Source organism: Sapajus apella, unplaced genomic scaffold (assembly GCF_009761245.1).
Source record: "Sapajus apella isolate SASKATOON/1434 unplaced genomic scaffold, GSC_monkey_1.0 scaffold149, whole genome shotgun sequence".
NCBI classification, from domain to species: Eukaryota; Metazoa; Chordata; class Mammalia; order Primates; family Cebidae; genus Sapajus; species Sapajus apella.
Window position 1 is genome coordinate 258514 of NW_022437089.1, and position 21339 is coordinate 279852.

At 56.8% G+C, this 21339-nt stretch overlaps 1 protein-coding gene across 9 annotated transcripts in view; it reads left to right on the forward strand.

The window, feature by feature from the left end:
* ATP2B3 (ATPase plasma membrane Ca2+ transporting 3) overlaps positions 1 to 19855 on the forward strand; it is a 60180-nt gene extending 40325 nt beyond the window's left edge. For 3 of the 9 annotated variants that reach the window (XM_032265201.1, XM_032265199.1, XM_032265200.1), the window contains exons 17-21: positions 53 to 266; positions 1026 to 1237; positions 2317 to 2424; positions 4864 to 5046; positions 5754 to 6417. In XM_032265201.1, the coding sequence (XP_032121092.1) occupies positions 53 to 266; positions 1026 to 1237; positions 2317 to 2424; positions 4864 to 5046; positions 5754 to 6239 (1203 nt within the window). In that variant the 3' untranslated portion in view covers positions 6240 to 6417. Of the gene's footprint in view, positions 1 to 52; positions 267 to 1025; positions 1238 to 2316; positions 2425 to 4863; positions 5047 to 5753; positions 6418 to 9345; positions 9500 to 19148 lie in introns of those variants that run through there. The other 6 variants (XM_032265202.1, XM_032265203.1, XM_032265204.1 and 3 more) reach the window with 4 other exon arrangements.
* The last annotated feature ends 1484 nt before the right edge of the window (positions 19856 to 21339 follow it).

Consider the following 21339-nt stretch of genomic DNA (forward strand, 5'->3'; position numbering starts at 1 on the left):
GGGCCTTCCCGGGCGGGCGGCCCACGGAAAGGTGAATGCCTCCTCTCCGTAGGACTCTCCTCTCAAAGCCGTGCAGATGTTATGGGTGAACTTGATCATGGACACCTTTGCCTCTCTGGCCCTGGCGACGGAGCCTCCCACAGAGTCGCTGCTGCTGCGAAAGCCATATGGCCGTGACAAGCCCCTCATCTCCCGCACCATGATGAAGAATATCCTCGGCCACGCCGTGTACCAGCTCATCATCATCTTCACCCTGCTCTTTGTCGGTAGGCTGGCCAGGGATACACAGGAGGCCTTCGGGACACTGTTGCCAGCACCTCGGGCTCAGATTCTGTCTGGTGTCCCTCCGCCTGTGTCCCCGGGCCCAGTATGGGGTGGGACGATGCAGTTCTTGACTGGACAGCACCCAGGGGAAGGGGCAAATGGGCCAGGCCAGCAACCCTCCTCCAGCGAGGCCTCCTGGGAGCCTGCAGCTCTTTCTCAGCCTCTCCTCCCAGGCACCTGAGTAGCTGAAAAACAGTTTTTGTCTTGACATCCTGCTCCCAGCCTCTACCTAGCCCCAGAGTGGCCATGGTAACCCTAGGAACAGAACAGCCCACAGTTACCCCGTGACGATTGCTCCCACGGAGTGACAGGGGTGCTGTGCTGGATGCTGTGGGATGAGGGGGACCATGAGAGGGAGAGGGAGGAGGAGGGCATCTAAGGAAAGCCAGCTTAAGAGCATCCCTTCTTAACCTCTTCCTTCTGCCCTCAGGCTCAGGGACACCACCCCTGGGACTGTCCCTGGCCTGATAGGGTCTCAGGACTCTGGTCGGTTGAGCCTGTGGTCTGGCTGCCTTATCTGTGGCCTTGTCTGTGAGCTGGAATTGGCCATCCCCTGGGACAAGAGACCCCTCTTGGCAGCTACACACTATGGTCTCGCTCCTGAGTGACGCGTCACGCACTGAGATGGCTGTGCCTGAGTGGGGAATGTTGCCCGGCACCCGTGGGGGCTGCTCCCTCATGCACGCGCCCCCACTTTCCAGGAGAGCTCTTCTTCGACATCGACAGCGGGAGGAACGCGCCTCTGCACTCGCCCCCCTCAGAGCACTACACCATCATCTTCAACACGTTCGTCATGATGCAGCTCTTCAACGAGATCAACGCCCGCAAGATCCATGGCGAGAGGAACGTCTTCGACGGCATCTTCAGCAACCCCATCTTCTGCACCATCGTCCTGGGCACTTTCGGGATCCAGGTAGGGGCCTCCCCACCTCCACTCCCAGAAGAAGCCCCACCCCATCTGGCTTTCCTGTAGCCCCTGGTCCTCTCTGCATGGCGGAGCGGGCCTTCGTCATCTTCCAAATATCACTGGCCTCGCCCTGGGTTAGCCCACTGGTTTCCAAAAGGGTTTCATGAGCCTTCATCAGAACTAACTTTTCTCACAGGTGCTGGAAGGAGTCCTCCCTGGCCCCCTCTACGTCTGCCATTCCCATTCCTAGTACTTAATTCCTTGGCACGAGGCTGCCATAGCTCCAGAAGGTTCTTTTGCAGATGCCCTCTGTGATCAGTGCTGCCACACTAACCTCTGCTTCCCACAGGGCTGTGGACAGGCTGGTCAGCCCCACTGTCTGTGAGACAATTTTTTTGTAGAAAAATTGAGGTATAGTAAGGCCAATAGGTCAGGAGACAGTTGCCACTGAAAGACAGCTTATGACTCACAGATCCCTAGAGGAGGGGACATGGCACACCACAGGGGCCCGAGTGGTAGAGCGCCAGGCAGGAGCCAGGGTGTGGGAGCTGTGGACAAGAGCCTGTGCTGTGGTTCCTTCGGGGAGGAGCGGGTGAGGCAGCATGGCTGGTAGGCTCAGGACTGGCTAGGCTGTGTCATTGCAGCAGTTCTAGGGCATAGGGGCACTCCCGGTTGTCTGATACCTGGCCCTGGGTACTGAAGGCAGGAAGATAGTGGCCCGGACTGTGAGAGTCCAACAGGGGACAGGGTGTTTGCATCTGGAAAGCTTGCCCCTGAGAATTGGATGCCTCCCAAGGAGGCAGGAGGCCAAGGCAGGGTAACCAGAAGGTTCTAGAGTCCTCCAGAATCAGGTATGTCCGGTGTGCCCGCAGGCCTGGTGTCACAGCCTCTGGTTCGCACCCAGGGGCGGTGGGGCCACACGCTGCTCTGTCACAGCACCCCTGGCCTTGTGGTCCTCTCGAAGGGAGCAGCCTGTGTGCCTGGGGGAACTGACCAGGGTGGCTGGGCCTTCAAGGCACTGGAGGACAAGGGTGGTTGGGGAGCTGCGGCTGGACCTGCCTCTCTCTCTCACCTGCCCTCTGTAGATTGTTATCGTCCAGTTTGGCGGGAAGCCCTTCAGCTGCTCCCCGTTGTCCACGGAACAGTGGCTCTGGTGCCTGTTTGTTGGTGTTGGGGAGCTGGTCTGGGGACAGGTGAGTGACAACCCTGCCCCTCATTCCAGACTGCCCTACAGACAGCTTCTGTGATGGCCCCACTGCCCTAACCCTGCTCCAGAGCCTTGGGGTCCACACCCCAGGAAGCATACTGTGTCCTCAGGCCTCTGACACACCAGGACCCAGGGACAGGCCACAAGGGATGGTGTCAGCAAAAGAATGCAAAGGAACATGGCCGGGATGTGACATGGCCCAGGAAAACTGCCCATAGCTCCCCTTTCCATGTTAAGAGTCAAAAATTGTCCTTTCAAACTGGGTGGGTAGCTTGGGTAATCCCTACATATTTTAAATCAATCAAACAGCACTCTGGTCAATAAGCCATGGGGTGAAGACAAAGTCTGAAGAGAAAGTCTCTAGAGAAATTAGGAAATCTTTTGGTCTGCTGGAAAGGACACACACCGGGAGTTTCTGGGATCCCACAGTCAGATCAGGAAGAAACAGCCTGGGTGTTTAGGATCCACTTACTCCATCTTCATCGGCTCCGACTGCCATAGCAAAATACCATAGACTGGGAGCCTTGGACAACTGACACTTACTTTCTCAAAGTCCTGGAGGCTGGGCATCTGAGACCAGGGAGGCAGAGGTCCGGTTCCTGGTGAGGGCTCCTTCCTGGCTTGCAGACAGCCACCTCCCCAATCTGTGCTCATGTGGTGGAGAGACGGAGCAGGGTCTCTGGTGTCTCCTTTCTTAGGAGCACTAATGCAGTAGGATCAGGGCCCCACCTTGGTGACCTTAATGAACCTTGATCACTTCCTTACTCCAAATCCAGCCACACTGGGCACTAGGACTTCAACACATGAACTCGGGAGCACATTCTGGCTTTTGTTTCTTTTTCTTTCTATTTTTTTGTTTTGTTTGTTTGTTTGTTTGTTTGTTTAGACAGGGCCTTGTTCTGTTGCCCAGGGTAGAGTATAGTGGTGCAATCATGGCCCAAGTGACCCTCCTGTCTCGGCCTCCCACATTCCACCACGCCAGACTAATTTTTGTATTTTTTGTAGAGACGGGGTTTTGCCACGTTGCCCTTGAACTCCTGACCTCAAGTGATCTGCCCGCCTCAGCCTCCCAAAGTGCTGGGATTACAGGCAGAAGCCACCATGCTCGGCCTGGCTTTTGTTTTTGATCTGCTGGTTCTCTGTGCTGACCACAGGGGCTGCTGCAGCTGCTATAGATGCCAGCCTTCTTGCCGACCCCAGCATTAGTGTCCTCGGGGACAGTCCTCCCAATTCCTCTGACTCATTTAAGAATTCTCCTTTTCCTCTGCTACTGCACCTCACCTCTCAATCACACTAGAATCTGGTCCCTTCACTTCCTGAAACATGGACTTTAACCACAGCCCAAGGGGGTGCCAGGCCCTCTTCTCGACCTTCAAGCTCCCAGGCCACTGGCCTTCCATTTCCCCCCAGGAACATGGCACCAGCCTGTAGCTCAGCCTCTCAGGGTTACCAGCTTGTCTTTTTCATTTTTAACCTTGTTCAATTACAAAGATAAAGCTTCTTCAAGTGAAAAACTAATAGAAGGGAATGTCTGTGAACAGTCCTCAAGTCCCCACCTGGCCACGTTCAAGAAGGACACTGGCTCAGACACACAAGGCAGATGGGACATCTTATTCTAGAACTCCCTTTCTACAGCGTCCCCTGTGTCCTTCTAGACTGTTCCCCCCACTTCCCAGTGGCCTGCAATATGCAAAGCTACTGGGAAGTGGCCCTCTCTTCACTCCTGCCTTTCCACCTGCCACCCTCCTTGTCACTTCCCACCTTCCCCCGATGCACAGGTCTTCTCTAGGCCGGTCTTACCCCAGGAGATGCCCTCTCCAGGAGAGACTAGGCCAGAGCTCCAGGTGTGTCTCCCAGCAACGGTGTGGAGCAACATGCAGGGAGTACTGTCAACCAAGGCAGCTCACCCGGCCCTGGTGTCCACAGCTTTTCTTGGGGTGGTTCACAAAGCCGTGCTGTGCTCACGTGGCTGGCCTCCATCTCCAGCCTCCCGGAGGGCCAGCTGTTAGTGTAGAGTATGGGGCATGGCCCCCAGCCCCTGGCCCTGGTAAGCCACACTGCTTTCAGGCAGGATGTTCCAGGGGCTTAGCGATCTCTCCCAGGAGCCTTTGCTACACAGCACTCCACTCCTGGGCCCTTTGGCTGAATGGGACTCCATGGAGGAGGGGTGGGCAGAGCTCCGCATACTCCTGAAAATGCACATCAGCCCCTTGGGGGAACACTACGCCGGTTCCCCAGGGGCTGCCAGTTCCTGGGGGACAGAGATGGGGGCTGCTCTAGCTTTACCCCCTTTGCCTAATCACAAAAAGCAAATGACATCCTTTAGAGGAAGGAGGCTGGCGTCTCCCTCTGCAGAGCGGACCTTGACGCCAGGCAGACGCAGCTCAGTCCGGCTCTCACAGCCATCTCTGTGTGGCTTCCCCAGGTCATTGCCACCATCCCCACCAGCCAGCTCAAGTGCCTGAAGGAAGCTGGGCACGGGCCAGGGAAGGATGAGATGACAGACGAGGAGCTTGCTGAAGGCGAGGAAGAGATCGACCACGCCGAGCGGGAGCTCCGCAGGGGCCAGATCCTCTGGTTCCGGGGCCTGAACCGGATTCAGACTCAGGTAAGCCCCACCTCGCTCTTGCCCAGGCGCTTCCATCCCGAGATGGTAGAGGCAAGTTGGCGGCAGCAGCCGAGAGCCGGCTGTCTGCACCCAACACCCACAGGGAAACCCTTTGGTCTTGCTGCTAAGGTCACAAAAGCAGCTGCTGGTGTCCCCTTTGCCATTCCAGGATGTGCCCACTGATGGCTGTGGCACTGAGGTCGCCTCTCCCTGACACCTCCTTCAGAGCCCAGGTGTCCCCTGTAGCTAAAGGTGTGTGTGGGTGACTAATGGCTCTCTCAGAGGCGCGGGCCAGCGCTGTCCTCATCACTGCGGGGGCTCCCTTTACTTGGCGGGAACTGCCCCAGATCATAGGCAAGTGACATTCTCGGGAAGACACGCCCGTTTCAAACAGCCACCAGCGAGCTCAAGGTTGACTGGATGACACCATAAATGCGATGGGGAGGCTTCATTTGGGACTCTGGCCACCTAGTTGGTCCTTTCTGTTCATCCAAATAACCAACTGTTAGGGCTGGCCAAGACCAAGGCTGTCAGCTGCATTCCCCCCTGAAGTCAGGTGGCCACAACTGCCGCCAGCAGCAGGCACTTGCCAGAGCTACCCCACTCCCTTGTTCCCATCTCCTCCCAGCCAACCTCCTTGCCAGAATGTTCCAGACTCGCTGTGTCTCCACACCCCTCCCTGGAACTCTCTTGTGATCCCACTGCAGCCCGGCCTCTGCCCACCACTCCCCAGAAACGGCGCGCGCCTAGGTCTGCAAGGCTCCCCTCCGGCTCCTGAGGTCGGGCTATCCCTGCATCGCTCCTGCCTGCTGTGGGCACTGCCTGGAGACTTGCTGTCCTCACCCGCCTGGCACCCCCACCTCCTGCTCAGCCCTTGCCCCACCCTGCTGTGGCCCTTGAGCGCTGAAAGTCCTGGCCGGGGAGGAAGGAAGAGCCACGCCCCTCTCCCACAGCAGCCTCTGCTTCATGGCCTGCCCTTCCCCCAGCAGCCTCCAGAGGGCCACCCAGCATGCTTCACACTCCACCTCCTCCTGCAAGGCCTGGGCCACCATCTCTCAGGTCACAGCCGTCGCTCCCTGCCCCTCCAGCCTCTCTCCCGGACCCCCAGTCGCACTGCCCCTGACATGGAGCGACTGACTGCTGCTCCTCCCTGGGGTCCTGCGCACTTGGAGGCGCAGCCAGGGCCCGCCTAAGCCACCAGCCCCAGGTGATGTGGGAACACCTGGCTGGGCGTCCATCAGGAGTCTATCTAGGTAGGGCCTGAGGCCACAGCCCTTCCCAAGGTCTGTCACACATCACCAAGGGCTTGTCCCAAAGAATCATCCATGCAACTTGCCCAAGACTGTTCTCAGTGCCCTGGGTCCTGTTCCCTCCCAGTGGCAGCCCCACCCCCAGGCCGCAGCCTCCCTTGCTTGTCTTGGCTGCACTCAGCCCCTGCCACGCCGCTCTCTGCAGTGCGACTGGTGGAGCCTCTCTAAGGATGAAGTCCAGGCTCCTGAACACGGCCTTCAAGCCCCTGCCTCTCGATGTCAACCCATCCTCCTGCACCCCTGCACCCCCGGCTGCCTTTCCAAACATGCCCTGCCCGCCTGTGCACTGCATCTCCCCAACTCCCATGTGCCTCCTGGGGCCCTCATGCTTACAAAGCCCTCTCTGACTCCACTCCCACCACGGGCCACCTGTGCTGCCAGCCCAGGGCACTAGAGTTGGGGCATGTCAGAGTTCCTGCCGAACTTTCCAGAGCTACAGAGTCCCCAGGCCTACCCCAGAGACCACAATCATGCAGGACTAGGTCGGGGCACAGGAGAACTTCACATTTAAAGCTGAGAACTGGGAGGTGGGGCTGGCATCTGAGGCACCTCACACAGCGCAGCCTGGGAAGGGTGTCTTAGGTCTGGACTCAGCACTGTTACCTACCCCCTGGCCTGGCCAGAACACAGACAGCCCCGGCGAGGAAGGAGAACCGGCTTTGTAGCCAGATGGCGTCTCCCTCCCAAGTGCAAGGGCTAATGCCTCAAGCCCCGTGCCCGGATAGGCCAGGGCTGCAGTACAAACAGCCTTTTCTCGTTCCCCGAAATGCATATTTCTGTGCTAAATTTAAAACACATCAAATGTTAGAAGCAGCACCCGTCTCCCCCAATGCCCTCCTAGCGGTTCAACTGTGCCTTCTACAAGACCATGGATATGAGCCCCCCAGCTGCCCCCAGATGGGCTCCTATCTATCACACCCCTGTTGTGCTACAGAGCCCAGAGTTGCCTAAGCCTGGGGTGGGGGGTGCAGAGAGCAGGACCTTGCCCCTCAGAGGCCCGCTTCACTTTTGCCAATGCAGCTGAGACAGCAACCCTGCCCTGATCTGAAGTGTCAGGTGGCATCAGTGGTACCCTGGCCACCTGTGTGTCTTGTGTCCTCTGCATGTGGGTGCCACTGCAACCTGGCTAGTAGAAGCGGGTCCCATCGGTTAGTCTTAGAGTTCCGGGCTGTTCCAATTGTCGGTGCCTAGAGAGACACGGGCTGGTGATGCCCCTGCTTTGCCTCTGAGGAAATGGCGACCCCGGGAGCAGGACGCACTCCTTTCCCCTTGGCTCCTGACCCCCAAGGCTTTTCGCTTTGACTTTGTCACATGCAACTCACCACGTTTCTCAGGAATGCCAAACCAGTCAGTTCTTTCAGCCAACTGTGAAAGAGCATCTGCTCCCTTTGATTCCAAATACCTGCTTGGAAAAAATTGAGCTAAAGGAAAAGCCCATCAGGTTGTACATATGTCCGAAGCCAAGAAAAGCATTTCCTAGGCAGCTGGCCCCAGATTTCTGCATTTTATGAACCCCAAAATCACTCCCAGATTTTGGAGGCCGGCACACGCTTTTATGTTGCTAAGCGAAGGCTCGCACCACGGTTCCACACTAACACATCAACGCACCAGGCGGACAGGGTGCCTTCCAGAATAAAAGAGTCCTTCAAACCCACAACATGTAGCTGTTTGAAGCGCTCATGACTCGGTCTGTCTTTTTTGCACCCATTATAACCCAAAGAGAAGCTTCACCAGCGACTGGGCCTTGCTCCTGGCCCAGCTCTTGGGCTTCTGGGTATGGGGTGGTGGCAACTGTGGTATTGTCACTGATGTGGCTCTCCCACTGGGACACCATCTGAAGCCAGGCCAGGCCAACACAAACCTGAGGCAGGAAAGGCATCTTTCCCGTCCCTCTTCACTTTTGCGGCAGTGAGAGTCCTTTCCTGAATCTAGACAGGAGACCGCCCCAAGCCACCGCGACACCGTCACATCAACCATCCTCCTTCCGTGCGCTGATACATTCAGTATGCATTCCTCACAGTCGCAGCCAGCACCATGAGGTTCCCCTTGTCACAAGCGAGCAAGTGGGATGTGCTGGCCAGAAAGGGACTGGGCAGGCTGAGAAGAAGGAGTCCTTTCCGAAGCGCGTCAAGGGTTGAAGCGGCGGACATCCTCATTTTGCTCAGTTACGGGGGGAGTCTGAATACTGAAGCTGCCTTCTTCCGTGAAGCCCTGGCCCCTGTCAAGACACCTAGCTGAACCTGGTGGCCACCACGTAGCCACTGCAGGGCTCGGGCTGGAGCAGATAGCTTTGGGCTCCAGATGCGCACACTGGCTTTGCTGTTCACATCATCTCCAGCCAGCTGGACATGAGTCCCCATGCCAGCCAAGGGCAGGTCAGGAAATCCAAAGACACTGGATCAAGGTCCTCCTGTGGGCCTCAGTTTCCTGAGCCTCACTTCCCCTTCAACTTGTAGAAAGCTGTAAGAGTGGGGACAAAGCGAAGCCATGCCTGCCGGTCAGTGGGAAAACGCCCCTCCTGCTAGGACCATTCGGCTACTGAGGTTTGGAGGGGGTGCCCCGCCAGGTCATTGCAATGAGCCGCAGAAGCTAGCAGAGACGGGCAGGCAGACAGAGCATGAGGAAGCAGGGCAGGTTCTAATAGGAGCATGTCCTGTCCCTCAGGGGTGTTGGGGCGGAAAAAAACGTTGAGAACTATGAAGTGCTTCCTGATGAGTGGCTTGCAAGGGGCATTTTTGAGATGTTTGCTGTATGCCCCCGACTCGTGACCCTTCCCTTCCAGATCTCATGACCACTAACCATCTGCTCAGCAATCCCTCTCTCGGTGGGTGGCACAGAGGCCAGTCTCGGTCAGGGCCCTGTCCAAACATCGCCAGCTCCCAGTGAGTGGGGTGGCCCAGTGAGGCTTTGCTGTCGCCCTATGTGTCCTCCCCCACAGTAGCCTGGACAACAGTGCAAGCCACACTTTATCTCATTTTCTCTCCCACAGATGGAGGTAGTGAGTACCTTCAAGAGAAGCGCTTCATTGCAGGGTGCTGTGCGCCGGCGGTCCTCGGTCCTCAGCCAGCTCCATGACGTAACCAATCTTTCTAACCCTACTCACGTAATTCTCTCTGCTGCCAATCCCGCCAGTGCTGCTGGGAGTGAGTCTTGACTTCCCTTTTCTCCCATAAATGGCATCTCTGGGGAAGAATAAGCCTCCCCAGCTCGGCCTCTCTCTTTTCCAGTATTGCCTCCCGCTCACCGTGGCTTTTCTGTTCTTTCTTTACCGCCCTGTCCAGTCCTTCCCGCCCAGACGGTGTCTCTCAAAAGCCATATTCTTTTATGAAATGTATCCAACGCACGGCACTCCGGACCTCCTTTCTTTGCTTTGTTTGGTGTTTGGTTTGTGTTTAGTGCTCCTTGTGCCATTGGTTTTCCTTTCTTGAACCTGTCTGCCTTTGCCGACGGTTCTTCATGAACTTGGGCCGCTTCTGGAGGTGTCTGGGGTCAGGCCGGGGCCTTGCGTGGTGTTAAGTGGTGCAGCGTCAGGGCAGCACGTGGGCTCAGGGCCACCTTCCCAGGGCTGCTGGGGTGGCGGCTGCCTTTCCCGCACTGTTTGCCATGGAAGGATGCAGCCCACCTACCCAGGAACTGGAGCGGCCGCTTCCAGCATCCTCCCTGAGTTGGTTTCCTAAGGATCCCGCTGTCACCTCTCCCCAGGTGGGCTCAGTGGTAGGCAAATACTCCTGCAGAAGTGGTGCCCGCGCCGGCAGCGTGCCCAGGTGCTCTGAGGCACCTTCACTCTTTCCACATGAGCCTCGGGGTCAGGCCTTAGCCTGATCATTAACCCACACCCTCTCCTCTCTTTCCTCTGAGAAACCGAGAGAAACCACTTCCTTTTGAGAGGTTGCCATGAAAAGTTCCCACCATGTTGGTCACATTTTAAAGAGAACCCAGGGGCTATCCTAAGGTGGTAGAAACTTCCATAATTGCTCACATCTTTTTACAAAGACAAAGGAAAGGCCACTCTACCGCTGACCATACCCCCCTGGTGAGAGAGAACGCAGGGAACCCAGTGGGCCCAGCCAGGCAGCCTGCTCTTTCCAACAAACTCAAAAGAGTTTACACACCAAGCAGTAAACGTTCGCGCATGGGCCCAGAGCCTTGCCAGGATGGTTCTATGGTACCTCTTTCCTTTCCTTCTAGCGAGCCCCCGCAGCGCTCCCCTCTGCCAACATGAACACGCCACCCTGCAGACCTTAACCACGCCTTCTTCCATCACAGACTCTTCCAGCTTGATTTGTTTTCTTTTCCTTTTCTTTTTCTTTTTATTTTTTATTTTTTTAGGAACTGGTGAGAGGTCCCTGGTGTGGGTCACCCCTCCTCTTGCATAAGCTGTCGTTTTGGGCCACTTTGTCCTTAAAGGAAAGGAGGAGGGCCATCCTGTCCCCCTTGGGAACAGAGCACGTGCACTCAGACACACACACACGCACACTCCTCCAAGCCACAGGTCACGCTCATCACGGGGCCACCTACCCGGGTCACAAATATTGGCCGACACCATGGTGGTTGGGCTGAAAAGCAGCCAGCATCCCCAGTGCCCTAGATGTGGGCCCAGAGGGGCCTCACCGCCACTCCACCTGAGAGGCCAACAGGAGGCTCCACCAAGTCAGTTAATGACAGAAATGGTTCGTGGCCTCCCAGCACCTTCCTTCCTGGGAGCTGAGGGGCAGCTTGGGGCATGGCTGTGCCCCTGCCTCCCTCCCCCTTGACTTCCTCCATATGTTGCTTTGCCATCTTTCTCTGTGCTTCCTGTCTGTCTGTCCATCTGCCCATTTGTTGAGTTAAGGGGTAGGCAGCCACCATGGCCCCACTCTACGCGTTCCTCGAGCCTTCTCCACAGCTCTGCCCTCATCCCACCCCAGGGCCAGCTCCTCGCCCCTCTCCAGGTCCAGCCCAGCCCTGCAGTGGGGCCTGCTGTCTCTTCTCCCTCTGGATTCCTCCACTTCTTCCCTGGGGCGGCCTCTCTCTCCTCTCTTCCTTGGTTCCTAGAACTTCCTTCCTGCCTTCATCCCGTGGCCATCTGTCCCCCTCCTCCCCACCTCTGGAGCCTGGCAGTGCTGGGTAAGTACAGTGGGAGAGACGCCACCCCTCCTGCTGTTCACAAGCTATTCCATGGGGGCCCTAAGTGGCAGATAGCCATAGGAGGGCAGCTGTCCCTTGCACACTGTGTGCTTCAGCAGAAGGCGGGTGGCAGGGCCCTCTGAAGGGGGTGCTGCTGTAAAGTCACAGGAGTCCTGATGTCCCGCCCGACAAAGGCCAGCCTAAAAGGCCCATCCCAGCTGAACATCAGTACCCCACAAAGGACTCTGCCGTGGAGGAAGATGCTGGCTAGGGACCTGGCAACACCAAGGACATGCCTGCTTCTGGAAGCCACCCGCCAAAACCACCTCCCGCCAAAACCGCCTCCTGACAAAACCGCCTCCCGCCATCATTACAGTGCAGTGGATTGGTTTAGAACTCAGAACCCAACCCCCACTCCACGCCTCAAGGACCCCAAGACATCACCAAGCCTGGTATCCTCATCCTAGAAATCAGGGGAAGGAGGGGCAGCCAGGCCCGGCAGAGTGGGGACTAGCACCAGCGCCCACCCTCTCCTTGGGACTTCCTGGTGGATGGGAGATGCTCTGAAGGCCGTGACAGAGCTCCCCTAGACAAGAGGGCTGCCCCTACTAGGCCTGCAGGGTCTTCGAGTCACGTGGTTTCCCGTCTTTGCCGGCTCCAGGCCAGGCTACCTTTCAGCCCACCGGGAGTCTGGGGCCTTCCTGGGCACTGGTGCTGCCTCCATCCAAAGCCTTTCCCACGAAGGACCTCAGGCCCTCCAGGGAAAAGGGCCAGGGGTTGGTACCATGACATCCCCTCACCCTGTGCCCCTGGGGCCAATGCAGGAAGCAGCAAGAGGGTGACTAGGATCGCTGGGGCTCAGGGCTCACACATTCCAGCCCTCCCCACCCTGTCTAGCCTCCCACGCTTTTGCTGCTTCCGGACTCAGGAGTCCCAACACAGGCACGCCCCTCCTCTGCCTGCATTGTCAGACCGCACCAGCCATGACCTCACTCCCGGCTTCCGGACAGCCTCCAGTGCCCCTCGCCTGCCCAGCCTGCCCACCCACACCATGCCCCAACCACACACACCGAGGCCACTGCATCCCTTTCCCGATAGGGTGTCCATATTCGAGAGAGCTGGCCAGAGAGGGGGGTTCAGCCACTGGGGTCTGCTAAGGGCAGCAGGCCCAGGGGGCTGCGTGTCAGCCCCCAGGAGGGACTGTAGGGTGCAGGTCATTTGGAAAGGCCTGCCAAAGCCACTCGAGAGGTCTTTTATGTCTGTTTTCCACTGGGAAGCACAGACACACCCCGGCCATGCATCCTTCCTGCAGCACCCACACCGGGCCTGTGTGAGATGCTTGCTGTTGGAGTGGCTCATGAGATGGCAAAGGAGCAGGGGTTGGGCAGTGGGCCATGAGTTTGGTCTCATGTGGCCACAGGGGGTCTCTGAGGGCCGTTTAGTTCTGGTTAATCACGCTGGAAACAGATCACAGCAGTTGCTTTGTTTTATTGGCTTTTGCAACAAGAAAACCTGTGGCCAAAGGGGCCACATCGGGCCATGTGAGTCCCAGGCTTTCCTTGAACACTCCTTTCCAGGGCCCAGGGTGACATGCACTCCACACTCGCAACCCCATAACGGAAGGAGTCTTGTTTTCTGGAGTTTGCTCCATTCTCAGGAAGGTCATGTGCTTTGAGCCAAGCCTCCCTCCCTGGCTTCTGGGAGCAGTGCGCTGTAGTCTGCCTCCATGCTGGAAACGGTAGCAGCCCTCCCCAAGAGCCTGTCCTGCCCCAGGTTTTCCTGGGCTCTACCACAGGGGAATGCCCTTCCAGGCAATTCTTAAAGTAGACACCAGAACGCAGCCTAGGGCAGACCCCAGAACCTCTGGTCCAAGGCACTCCCCATCAGTCCGACCACCCGACAGGCCTGGGATTCGCCGCGCCCAGGTCAGTTCAGCTGCTCAGTGCTGATGTCAGGAGCACAGATCGAGGCTCACACAGTCCAGGGCATGCGTGTGTACACTCATGGTGGGAAGTAATTTTCCTGAAACTGGCCAGCTGCGAGCAGTTCCGGCCTGCCAGCACTCGCAGACCCATGTCTGTTGTTTCCATTCTTTGGTTCAATTCTTTGGGGAAAGAGCCAGCTGTGGAGTTTGCATTTTCATTTTTCCTAATTCGAGCATGTGACATCCCCCTGGGGGAGAAAGGGGCCTTCCCCTTGCTCTTCCTCCACGTAGAAAAGCAAGACCAAAGCCATCTTCTCGTCAGTGCTCAGGCTATCTGAGCTTGGCTTCTCATTGCCCGAGCTGATTGATGGTTCGTATCACTACAAGCTTTTGAGGACACCTTTGTGTCGCTTTCAAGTTGTGATTCACCCTCACGCCTACAGGGGTTGTTTTGGGCCTGAAACCCTAAAGTTCCTGGCGAGCAGCTCCCCATGGGTCTCCCTGGCTGCTGTGCTCAGAATCTGCTCTCAATTCAAAGCTCAGATGCCTGGGGAGCTGACAGGTCCCTGACTCCAAAGGAAGGTTCTGGACCAGTGTTTGTTGCCGAGCAGTGGACAGGCAGGGCGATTGAGACTGAGCAGAGAGTATGGAGCCCCCGGGCCCGCGGGTGCCCAGCACAGCGGCAGCAGGATGGGGTTTGTTTCCGCTTGAGGAATTAGAAGGAACAGTGAGAAGGTGGCAGGCACAGCTTCTGTGGTTTCTTTTGTCACTGTGGTTCGGGAGCCTTTGCTTGACTGTTCTCTCTTCCTTTCCTTTTTTCCACTCTTCTCGGAAGGGCAGGTGTCCCCAGGCCTTTGCTTGTCTCCCTGCTTCCCCGGCCCTTCTCCACCCTCACCCTCCTCCGCAGCCCTGCACTGCCAACTCCATCACTTGAAGGCTAAGCAGGGACACGTCTCCCCATGCACGTGGCAGGCACCTTCACTCCAACCGGCCAGCAGTGGCATTGCACATGGCACTCTACACCCACAACCCTTCCGCTTTGGCTCAGTGTGGCCAGGGATGGGCCTTGTCCATCTGCAGCGTTACTCGCCCTGTGTAAGGCTCAGAACTGCTCATCCACGCAGATCAGGAACCTGGGCCAAGCCAACAGCACCCAGTGTGTGTCCTCTGGGCAGCCTCTCTAAGGATGGGTACTTGAGCTAAGTTCAGAGGAAGGAAGCCCAGCCAGGCGGCAGAAAGGGCAGGAGTCATTGCTCCGGGGAGCCCCTGCTTGGGACGTTAAGGAATAGCTCCAGCCAGCTGGGCATCACGGAGTGGGTGGAAAGCTGTGGGGAGGGCTGAAGCCAGCACAGAAGACTGGTGCCAGGCCGTGTGGGCCCCATTCAGCCCCGTCTGCTGAGACCCTGCTGGGTGCAGCGACCCAGACAGACAGACCCCTGCCCCAGGGGGATTCTCTTCCGGTGAAAGGAAGGAAAAGAAGTGGGCACTGGGCTGCGGGGGAGCAAAGGCCGCGAGGTGGGATGTGCTGGACGCTGAGGGGTGAAAGAGGGCAGAACCACAGAGGCCGGGGCAGGCCCCAAGGGCCACAGCCAGTGGAGGGTTTCCAGTGGGGGAGACCAAACACGTTCTGGCTTTTGTACCGCCATGCTAAGGGCAGGGAGGGGTGGGGATGGCGTTTGAAGGGAGCTGCGTGGCTGGGGCCAGGGGGTCGGGCCTGCTAAGTTTGAGACTTGGCTTATACGCCCAAGTCTGGAGCTGGAGCCGAGAGGCTGTTAGTCATCAGGTGGAATGGAAGGCTGAGGGCCAGAAGAGAGTACATAGACCCAGAGGTGGGGTCCTCGGGTGTCAGGGGATGGGAGAGGAGGAAGGCTGGAGGACTGTGGGGAACACAGAACTGTGACAGAGGGAGACTGCAGGAGGGCACGAGGCGCGGACACGCAGTGGGGAGCCGCCGTGCCTCACCCAGATGAGGTGGGGAGTCCCCCAGCCCAAGCTGACCCTCCTCAGCCTTCGCGGATGCCTTGGCCATACCCCTAGGGCCATCTTTCCTGAGAGTGCTTTCATTTCTTTTCTTTTTAAATTGTCCTGCAGTAAAACAGTCTTTGGGGGTTCCAGTTCAATGAATTTCCACACAGTCAGGACCTGGGCCAGTTCTGTTGCCTACTGGAAGGTTTGGAGCCAGATGGGGGAGCAACAGAGAGCTCGGCAGCCAGAGAGAGCTCAGAAACTCCATCTGGAGAAGGGACAGGCAGGATGGAGGGCTCTGCTGCTGGGGGACCCCAGGCAGGACATAGCAGCAGCACTGGAGGTGGGGAGAGTTGGATGTGGAAGATGCTTCTCAGTTAGGGTCAGTCCCACAGGACACACGGATGTCTGGCAATTGGGTCAGGGGGTCAAAGTACTGCTAAGGTTTGGCCAGAGCCCTGCACTGGGATGGGAAGGCTGCTGGTGGCACTGATAAGAGTCCTCCTCGGGCCTCCCGCAATTTGAGAGGTCCCTTAGGTATCTGAGGGTGGACACCTGGGAGGCAGCCAGGATGGAAGTCTGGCAGTCTGGGAAAAGGTGGCGGTAATACAGCTGGCCTGATGGTCTGCAGACAGCTTTGACAGCCTTGGAGGCCGTGAGATTCCTTTGGGAGCAGTAGCGGTGGGTGAGGGGAGGGGGAGGCGGGTGTCCTGGGCTGGGAGCAGAGCAGGAGGTGGTGCAGGAGCCTAAAAAGATGGCAGGGGAGCCCAGGCTGGGGGAAAGAGGCCCGGGGCCATGGGGCATCCTTGAGCACCAGGTAGGAGTCCAGCCCTCTAGATGGACCTCTCTTAGAAACGTTTGCTGCTTTCCATTGAACCAATCTCCCAGAAATTGACTGCATCCTTCAGTGTTGGCTGAGCTGAAAACACTCCATAAGACCAATGCCGAAACATTGTTTAATAGTTCAGGATTCGAATCCAGGGAACACAGAGCCTGGAGAAAGCTGCTCACTGTCAGCTGTAACAGACTCACCTGGACACCAGCCAAGCTTAGCACCCCCAACAGCAGAATGCTCAGGGCAGCCCTTCCACCCTGCAGCGGCTCACTCTGTCACTTGCACATTCCCCAAGGGTCTGCTGAGCAGCTGCTCTGGGCCAGGATCTGGTGTTAAGCAGCAAACAAGGCAGATGCCATCCAAGAAGGGCACACTGGAGCAGCAGAAGCCAGGCCTGGAAGGAAGGGCTGGCTCTGTGGCCTGGCTGCCCTTTGCTGAGTTGAGCCTGGTGCAGTGAGGCCCCTCAGTGAGGAAAAGGTGTGGCCAAGGTCACCTGGTGCCAGCAACCTCACCCTACACAGCCCTGGGGTCGAGGCCTGCAGCTTTCTGTCCTTTCTGTGACTTGATAGGCATGGGCACCAGCTGGAGTAGGCGATGCCCCAGCTGCTTCCACACTACCATCTGTACCAGGAAAGGCCTAAAGAAAGACGCAACATCTGCACTGGCTGCGAAAACTGAATTCTGTTTCTTTTCATTAAAAATGTCAAAAGATTCTCAATTTCTATGTTACTTCTAATTCAGACGGCAGTCCAGGGATAAAGGCCTGAGTGAAAAGAGCTGACCATCTGCCATCTGGCAGAGGTGGCTTTCCCAAATCCAGAGAAAATCCTAACCAGATTTCAGAGAAGGTGCTAGAAAATTCCAATTTTGTGGAGCTTTTTGTTCACTTTTTTTTATTTTAAATAGCAACCGGGTGGGGTATCTCACTCTGTTGCCCAGGCTGGTCTTGAACTTCTGGGCTCAAACGATCAGCCCACCTCAGCCTCCAGAAGTGCTGGATTACAGGCGTGGGCCACGGCACCCGGCCCTGGCTGACTTTTTGCACTGGAAAGGGGATGAGGTGGGCATTGTTTCCGTTGATTCAGGAGCGCTGTGCCTGGTTAGCCCGAGGGTCCAGCCCCCGGAGGGCTCAAAGGAAGTCACCAAAGAGAGTAATTCATTGTCTAAACTAGGGGGTGGCTAACTCTTCCTGTACAGGGCCAGAGAGGAAATATTTTTAGCTTTCCAGGCCTGGTCTCTGCCGCCGTGACACAACTCTACCCTTACAGCATGAAACCTGAACCAGTAAAACTTTATTAACCAAAACTGGCAGAGAGCTGGGGTTAGCCCAGGAGCAAGCCCTGACAGCTTGTCTAAATCCAGAAAACCAAATCCTAGATAGAACCTTGGCACCGGAAATGCTTCAGAACTCCTGTGTCCACCCGCTCACATAGGGAGGGACAGGCAGGTGCTGGATGAACCCCAGGGTCCGCCTGGCAGCTTGGCGCTCCATCTGCTGCCCTCTATAGGGATGACAGTACAAAGTGGGCCAGCTACCATTTGGTGGCTGGGCCAATGCTGGCCTGTGCAAGGCCAGGCAGAGGTCTCCCCATCAACTCCTGGCTTCTAAAAGCAGGAAGGAGTCCGGGCTGCGAGGCAGCAGGGACTTGAGTGCATGAGGCAGGGTGGAGAAGCCGGAGGAAGGAAGGGCTCATTCTTGTCTCAGCGCCCTGCTGGCCAGTCAGGAGGCTTCAGAGGTGCCGTGAACTCAGCTAAGCGTAGAGGCCCACTGCTAGGGGAGTCTGGGCATGGCAGGAGCTCTTTCCTGCAGGGGTAGGGGAGCGGCGGAGATGCAAGTTTCAGACTGTCTGACTGGGAAATGGAGGAGGACGAGGGAAAGGAGAGGCCAGAGGAGCAGGGACATCAGATTCAAGCAGACCCAATCAGACTTGGGGGCTATGAGGAGGCCGCAGAGGCATCTGAGCAGAGACGGGCTTCAGTGGGTGCAAATCCAAAGTGTGGCCATTCTTGATCTCAGAGTTCTGGGTACTGTGGCCAGAGCAAAGAAGTATGGACAGAGAGGAGGAGGGACAGGGCCAGGTCAGAGCTCTGGGGCACCCAGGGACATAAGAGAGCAGTGGAGGAGATGGAGCCAGAGCAGCTGGTGAGGTGGAAGAGGGCCCGGCAGGGGCAATGTCAGGAAGCCATGAGAAGTTTCCAGAAAGAGGGATGATCAGCTGTGTTGAGTGACCTGAGGGATAGAATAAGACAAAGATAGAGAAGTGGCCAGTGGACTTAGCCACAGGGAGACTCTGGGCATGGCAGGTCCCAGCTCTGGCCATGGGAGCTGGGAATGGAGGCCGGGTCCCTGAAGGAAGACCCATTAGAGAAAGGCGGGCGGTGCCCATAAGCTGGGGCCTTGCTCATACCAGAAGCTACTTCGGACTTTCTGGTAAGATCGAGAAGAGAGCCCCTCATCAGCGTTCTCTCCTGTTCAAATCATCTTTCTTTTCTACCAAATTGGAATTCAGATTGGGCAGAGACCCCAGAGGCTACCAAAGCCAGTAGTCCCCCCAGGACAGGGAATTGGGAGGTTGCAGCCCAAAGCCTAGTGCAGCACTCTTGAGTTCCAGAATATCTGCCCAGCTCAGCCTAGAGAAAGCCACTGCCACCTTTTCCTGCATGTGAATTGGTTGACCAGATCAAGGCCCCCAACTGAAAACCCTTCCTAAAGCCAGGCAGAGCAGCCTCCAAATGTCCAAACGAGTGGACATTTCTCATGCCATGACCCCCAGCCATTGATGTGGGTGGAACTTGCCAGCACCAGCCGGCCACTGACTATCTCTTTCCTTCCTTCTTCCTTCCTTCCTTCCTTGCTTGCTTCCTTCCTTCCACCTTTCCTCTCCTTTCCCTTCCTTTCCCTTCCTTTCCCTTCCTTTCTTCCCTCTCTGCTCACACTCTGTCCCTCCACCTCCCACTCCAGATCCGGGTGGTGAAAGCGTTCCGTAGCTCACTCTATGAAGGCCTGGAGAAACCAGAATCCAAGACCTCCATTCACAACTTCATGGCCACGCCTGAGTTTCTGATCAACGACTATACCCACAACATCCCGCTCATCGATGACACGGACGTGGACGAGAACGAGGAGCGCCTCCGGGCCCCCCCGCCCCCGTCCCCCAACCAGAACAACAACGCCATAGACAGCGGCATCTACCTGACCACGCATGTCACCAAGTCAGCTACCTCTTCAGTGTCTCCCTCCAGTCCCAGGAGCTCGCTCCACAGCGTGGAGACGGCCCTCTAATGAGAACTTGTCTCAGCACATGCGCACATGCACACTCGGGCTCACACGCAGTCACACGCACACACGCACGCACACACAGATAGCGACCCGCACACCTGCAAAACGGGGAAACAACTAAGGTTGCTGAAGAGCCTTCTGGCAGGGCATTTGCGAGAAGCCAAATCCATTCAACAAGGGTGCAGCCTGCCACAGCCTGCTCACGAGGACGGAGGAAGAGGAGGACAGGGAGGAGGAGAAGGAGGAAGAGCAAGACAAGAAGGGGGAGGAGAAGGTTCTTCATCCAAAGGAGGAAGGAGAAGTAGAGGGTGCGAAGAGCTGAGTTCCCCACCTTTTTTCTATTGATGCTTCTTTTTTAACGAACTACAGCTCCACCGCGTGTTTGCCGTTTGGGCTGTGCGGCGGGCAGGGGCTGGTTTGGGTTTATTGGGAGCTTTTGTTGCACCCATTCAGGAGAAATCAGATCAACATATTCATGCAAAAAAAAAGTTGAGTGCTCTGCAGGGCTGTGAAGGGTGCCACCCGAGGGCACCGCCTGCAAGCGTCCCTGCAGTCACAAAGCAACCTGTCCCTAGCAAAAGCTAGGCACACCTGCAGTGTGCATGTGTGTGTGCGCGTGCACATATATGTATGTGTGTGGATCTGTACACATGCACATATATATGACCAGATGCATACTTCCATAAGGAACTATTTATTGGCATGATATTTGCATTCCTCTTATCAGGCATTTTCATTTGGAAATTTTATTATTGAATGTAGTAAGGTTTTTTTCAGAGAACTAGACTGCAAGAATATCTGGTCAATCCATTTTCATCCCTCGTCATCCACTCCCACCCTTTGCTCCTGCCCTCTGCCCGGCCCTACTGAGATTCCCGAGGAGAAGGCAGAGAGGGGATGCTCCAGGTCCGGAGCACTGAGACCCCTGCCAGAGAGGAGGAAACCCTTTCAATGGAAGTTCTTACCTAAAAGGAAAACACCAAAGTATTGATGAGAAGGAGCCCTTCAGTTAGTGAAAGGGAAGTTTTGTTTTCAGCTTTCTTTGGTTTCTCCAATTCCACGTCCTTCATCCTGGCCACTCCCCCAACTTCAAGAGCACGAAGCACTCTTGGAGGTGCGGGTCCTGCCCAGAGTCCAGGGAGCAGCCTCAGCTGAGCACAGGTCCGAGGGGCCAGGTGCAGGGCCAAGAGTTCAAAAGAAACCAATGGAGGGAGACGGGCCCTCAGAAGCCCAGAGGAGCTGGCGGTGGGAGAATGACAGCAGGGATGTGGCCACAGTTCAGACCCTGTCCCCTCGGCACCCGGATGGACTCCCACTGTTTGCTCTAGCAAATGCTGAGGAGTGCTCAGTAGACCACCTCAGTGTCTGCTATTACACCAGAGGCGCCACCACCAAAGCACTCTTTCCACCCTACTCTTCACGTCCAGAGGTCAAGCTTCAGCCATGAAGGCGTGGATTTGTGGCTGAGCACCAGGTCCTGATGGGAGCCTATCCTGGCAGTGTGGGCACCTGGCGGCCCAAGCCTCAGTTTCCCCCAGATGAGCAATCACTTGGGAGGGAAGTACAGAGAAGGCAGAGGGAGGAAAGAGGGGCCTGACTTTTGGCACCCTCCTGAGGAAGCCCGTAGGTCCACAAAGGCACACCCACAGTGACACCCACAATGACACCATGGAGGACCCTTGCCCTCGCACTTGCAGCTGTCACGTTTTGCAGGGAGGTGGTTGGGCCTGGGGCTCAGCCGCTGGGAGACAGCTGGAAGCTGAGGGACAGAGGTCGGAATGGAAGCCCACCGACGTGGGCTGGCACCTTTGGGAGGCTTGTCTCACCTCCACTGTCCCCACTATTACCATTAATGCCATGTCAACCCTGAGCA